The sequence below is a fragment of the Cyprinodon variegatus genome, unplaced genomic scaffold (assembly GCF_000732505.1).
Source record: "Cyprinodon variegatus isolate N-32 unplaced genomic scaffold, C_variegatus-1.0 Scaffold998, whole genome shotgun sequence".
NCBI lineage: Eukaryota > Metazoa > Chordata > Actinopteri > Cyprinodontiformes > Cyprinodontidae > Cyprinodon > Cyprinodon variegatus.
This window is the reverse complement of record NW_015151451.1, coordinates 231114-236568: the sequence shown is the minus strand read 5'-3', so window position 1 is coordinate 236568 and position 5455 is coordinate 231114. Positions and strand designations below refer to the sequence as shown.

General features: G+C 42.9%; 1 protein-coding gene across 2 annotated transcripts in view; it reads left to right on the top strand.

Moving 5' to 3' along the window:
- The window catches only part of LOC107100666 (Krueppel-like factor 15), a 12520-nt gene extending 9594 nt beyond the window's left edge, over positions 1 to 2926 (top strand). For both annotated transcript variants that reach the window (XM_015399239.1, XM_015399238.1), the window contains exon 3: positions 2604 to 2926. In XM_015399239.1, the coding sequence (XP_015254725.1) occupies positions 2604 to 2772 (169 nt within the window). In that variant the 3' untranslated portion in view covers positions 2773 to 2926. The remainder of the gene's footprint in view (positions 1 to 2603) is intronic.
- Positions 2927 to 5455: the final 2529 nt, after the last annotated feature.

The window sequence follows — 5455 nt, the reverse complement described above, 5'->3', positions numbered from 1 at the left end:
ACCATGTAGTGCCAGTGCTAGCCATGCTAACTGTGTAGGGGCAGTGATAGCCATGCTAACCATGTAGTGCCAGTGCTAGCCATGCTAACTGTGTAGGGGCAGTGATAGCCATGCTAACCATGTAGGGGCAGTGCTAGCCATGCTAACTGTGTAGGGGCAGTGATAGCCATGCTAACTATGTAGGGGCAGTGATAGCCATGCTAACTGTGTAGGGGCAGTGCTAGCCATGCCAGTCCAGGAACTGACTGCAGCTCTACTATAAGGTGCCTTGGTCAAGGTCAATGACCGGCGTACCTGACATAGAACAACCAGACCATGCATAGTGCTTTAGGTTAATAGAATATATTAATTAGGCTATATATGCTTCCAAAAAATAAAAAATCCACCATTCCCCTTCTTTTGTTTTTTTTTTACAACTAGATTCCTGCCTTTAGTTATGCGTTGCCGTATCTGTAGTTGAGGCCGTCACAGTGGAAGAATTGGACTGACTCAAACCCCAAACAACATGGAGACCAAAATAACTTAATTATCAATATCTTCCATAGTTGTATGTCGGTTATTTATTCTCCAGGTGCACAGTTTTATATTGTTAAAACTCTTTACAGTAACTCTTCTCTATTATCTTATTCTTATACTATTTTCTAAGGTCTACATTTGTGCAACAATTCATCTACAATCTTTTTGCCCTTTGTGGGACAATAAATGGATTTTGGAAAAATATCACAGTATATAGCGATATCGCAATATCCAGATAATATCATACTGTTACCGTGACAGATATGGTATCATGACACCCATGCCGATTCGCTCTATAGAATCCACCTCCATGCTAACATAGAAAGCTGCATTAACGACCAGGATGATGGCCTTTCTTCCAGGTAAAATCTGTGCATTTGATAGAACACATTTGGTCTTATATTCCACCTCCGTTAAGCAAATTACAATTTAGCTGCAACAGTTAAAAGAATAACTGAAAGCTACTTCTAAAACAGCCGCCTATTGTTTATTTTACTCATAAGGCAGGATGTGCGTGGTTTGATAGGATGAGGAACACTGTGTGGTTTAACCAAGGCACCGGGGTCCAGCTAACAAAAGGAGCCTTGTCTTTTTACAAAAGGACCCAATTAGGATGTGTGTGTTTGGTGTGTGGATGCTAGGGGGCGATTGTGAGTGATGGAGAGAGGCAGAGTAAATATAACCCACTTACTGTAAAGTAGTGCACAGGGATTCCCCCCCACACACACGCACACCAAAAAAAAGAGCTTCAGAAGCATAAAAAATGTGGGACATAATGAGGATGAGAGTTTGAAGATGTCAGACCAGTAAAGCCCTGGTTCAGTTTTGCATGCAGCCAGTCGAAGGGAGAAAGAGAGAAAGAGAGAGGTAGAGAAAACTACAAAGACGAAACAGTGAATAGTTACCATGACTGTGGGTTGGAACGTCCAAGTCGCCTCACAGCATGAAAGAAAAGAAGAACTGAGCAGCAGAGGGAAGGGGGACTGAGAGGGAATCCGTTTAGGACTCTAATGCTGATCACGCCGCACACTGATGCCATGTTTCTTTTAGATTCATCTCTTGTTTTCATCGTTAACGTAGATGTGAGGAGCATTTATAAACGTCAGTCAGTGAACATAATGAGCCCATGCTGATACTCCCTTCTCCTACGGCTGGATCAAACTTGACCAAATATGCAGATTGTCTCATGACGTCATTTAGCAACTTCTAGTGACTCTCAGGCCACTGAAAAGTGACCTTGCTTGCTGAGGAGTTGGCAGCAGTGCAGTAGTGTCGTAGTGTCATCGGGGCTGTGGTGTTTGTTCCCATGAATTTGTGATTTATACTCTTATTTTTTGTTGTATCCTGGTGACCTTTCAGTTACATTTTCCAAATGTATACTGATGCCTTAATAGGGGGTTCCACGGTATGAGCCGTATTATGCTGTGGGATCGGGCTGTACTCTGGGATGCAGTGACTTTTGAAGAACTTGTGTGTCAGGATGGGAAGACAGAAATATCACTTGCAGCTTTTCACAGCACACTTATTATCTCAGCTCGATGTGGGTCCGTTCTCGGAAAAGTTTTCAATCAGTTTGATGCTACAGCAGAGGACTTGATGGCCCGTAGCGAGGTCCTCACAAAGGGGGGAAATTCCACACGGCTTTCAGCTTCGGAGCTTCCCGTCTGTCTCACCCAGCTCAGCGGGCGCAATGCACGGTGGGACACTGCGATCCGTGACTTTTCACGCAGGAAAACGAAAGCTACTTCCAGTTAGCTTTCTTTTAGCATTTCACGTGAAACGGGGCCTCGCCTTACAGGTGTGGTAACCCACTGTCTTCTCTGTCTCCATTATGTGTATAATGTTGAAACATTATAAAATTATAAAGTCATAATACTATGAGAACAAAGTGGTAATATTATTCAATGCAATTCAGTTTATTTCTATGACTTTATTCTCTTAATGTTACAACATTATTCTCACAATGTTATGCCTTTATTTTAGTATTTAGAATAGAATAATCTCTACTCTGTTGTGTGACATCATTGCTGCTTTTAATCCTTGATGTTCTGGTCTGCTTCCTTCTGTCACCATCTCCTCCCTCTCAGGTTCTCGCGGTCTGATGAGCTGTCCCGTCACAGACGATCCCATTCAGGAATAAAGCCGTACCAATGTTCCGTGTGTGAGAAGAAATTTGCCCGCAGTGATCACCTGTCCAAGCACATCAAAGTCCACCGTTTCCCTCGAAGTAGCAGAGCAGTCCGCTCGGCGAACTGATTCTTCTGGGGATCACAGATGGAGAGACTGGAAGGATGTCCGCGGGACGTGACCCTGGACGTGACCTTGCTCTGGATTTGTTGTGATGAAGTGGAAACAGACCAGGTTCTAGATTGGATGTTGAACCTTCAGACATGTTGCTGTTTTTTCCACACTGAGACCTCAGACTGGGAGAAACACACGGGTTCTTTAGGCCTTCCTAAACATACGCCTTACTGTTGTTGCTTAAATCCAAAGCAACCAGGCTTTGGTTCAGTTTTTGTGAATATGTTAAATGAGACTCTGAACCCGCCTGCTTATATTTGTTCTGTCCTTATCTTTTGCGTCACCAGAAGATACGATAAGCCTGTTTTTATTCAGCTGGGCTCATACGATGCTCTGCGTAGCAGCTTTGTATGTCCAAACTAAACGCTCTGTTCATTATTATCCACAGACCTCTGTCCAGGTCTAATCGCTGAGCTACTGGACTCCTGTCGTTCAACCAGCACCTCGTACACGGGAAAAAAAAATGTTTTACCTTCTGAAAAACCTTCCGATTAAAATAAGGGGAGCTTTGACCCAGAACCAGAATGTCCGACTGTTTTAGTCAAAAAGAGGAGCAGAAGGAAAGAGAATCCAGAACTTAACAAATAAAAATAACTTTCTAAACAAGTTCAATCAAATAAGCCTTAAAGTATTGTTATAGTTTGTCCGTTTTTTATCAGTGTTGTTGCTTGAATGTCTTCCATTTATGCCTCACTGCAAAAAAGTCTAAATTAAATAAGTCATTTGTTCTTGAATTAAGGAAGTAAGTGAGACACTTTGCCAATCGGACAAGACAATTTAAATTTAAAATAAAAAGGAATTGCTTTGTCTTATTTCTTGTGCATTTTATCCAATTATCTTATTCTAAGGCTAAAAATACTAATTCCATGGGAAGATCATCTTCTTTATCTGCTCAAATTAAGGCTAAATAAGATTTTTTTTCTTATTTCTAGATCAAAGCAGTTTCATACTGAAGATTACACTTTGACTTTTGACAAATGGGACTTGTCTAATTAATGACCACTTGTTTTATTTCTTTTTATTTTTTTGCTCTGAGATCCCACTAGTGAAACCCTGCAGATGTCTGATACTGTATTACTTACCGGCCAAAACAATCTAGAAATAAGGCAGCATTTCTTAAATTACTGTATTTAGCTTTAATTTGAGCAGGTAAATAAGATGATTTGCCAATAAAATTAGTATTTTTACTCTTAGAGTAAGATAATTAGATAATATGCACCTGAAATTAGATAATGCAATTGTTTTTGTTATCTTAAATGTAAATTGTCTTGTTCCTATTGGCAAAGTGTCTCACTTTCCTCCTCAAATCAAGAGCAAATGACTTATTTTTGCATTGTGACACATTGCCCTGTACCCGGGTCAACAGCTGTCTTTTAGATTTCATTAAACCTGACATGTCCGATGTCGCTGATGTGAGGTTATGGGGGGTAATTATGCATATTTCTGTAATATGAAGTCATAAAGTTTGGTGCAACATTCCATTGATTCAGGTTTTAAATGTGTAAAACAGGCCTCTGCATCCTATGAATGTATGCCGACATGCAGGACTGTTCCTCGTTATGTTGCTGTGACACTGAGACAGATCAATGGCTGCAAACATTTCTGTACAAAAATGACTTCATCTGAATTTAAATATATAATATACTTTTTTTCTGTGTTGTCTTTGAATTTAATTTACAAATAAACTGTAAAATCTTTTAGCTGTCTCCTCCTCTTTCTCCTCCTGTCTCTTCTTTTGTCTCCTTCCCTGTCTTCACCAGTGCCTCCTCCTCTGCCTTCTCCTCCTGTCTCCTTTTTTGTCTCCTCTGCCTCTCCTGCTGTTTTCTCCTCTGTCTCCTTCCATGTCTCCCCCGCTGTCTTCTCCTCTCCATACCCCCGCCCCAGCTGTCTCCTTGTCTGTCCTCTCACCTGTCTCCTCCTCTGTCTCCTTCGCTGTCTCCTCCTCTGTCTCCTTCTCTGTCTCCTTCACTGTCTTCTTCGCTGTCTCCTCCTCTGTCTCCTTCTCTGTCTCCTTCACTGTCTTCTTCGCTGTCTCCTCCTCTGTCTCATCCTCTGTCTCATCCTCTGTCTCCTTCGCTGCCTCTTTACTGTCTCCTCCTCTGTCTCCTTCTCTGTCTCCTTCACTGTCTCCTCCTCTGTCTCCTTCGCTGTCTTCTTCGATGTCTCCTCCACTGTCTGCTCCTCTGTCTCCTTCCCTGCCTCCTCCTGTGTCTCCTCCCATGTCTTCCCCTCTGTCTCATCCTCTGTCTCCTTCGCTGCCTCTTTACTGTCTCCTCCTCCGTCTCCTCCCCTGTCTCCTCCACTGTCTCCTGCTCTGTCTCCTTTGCTGTCTCCTCCTCTGTCTGCTCCTCTGCCTCATTTGCTGTCTCCTCTGCCTCCTCCACTTTCTCCTCCTCTGCTGTCTTCTCCTCTGTCTTCTCCTGTCTCATCCTCTGTCTCCTCCCCTGTCTTCTCTACTGTTTCCTCCTCTGTCCCCCCCAGCTGTCTCCTTCGCTGCCTCCTCCGCTGTCTCCTCCCCTGTCTTCTCCCATCTCCTCCTCTGTCTCCTCCCCTGTGTCCTCCTCTGTCTCTCATACTTAAGACACACATTCTCATCTTCATACTTTGGATCTTGTGCTGACATACGGCATAGAATGTG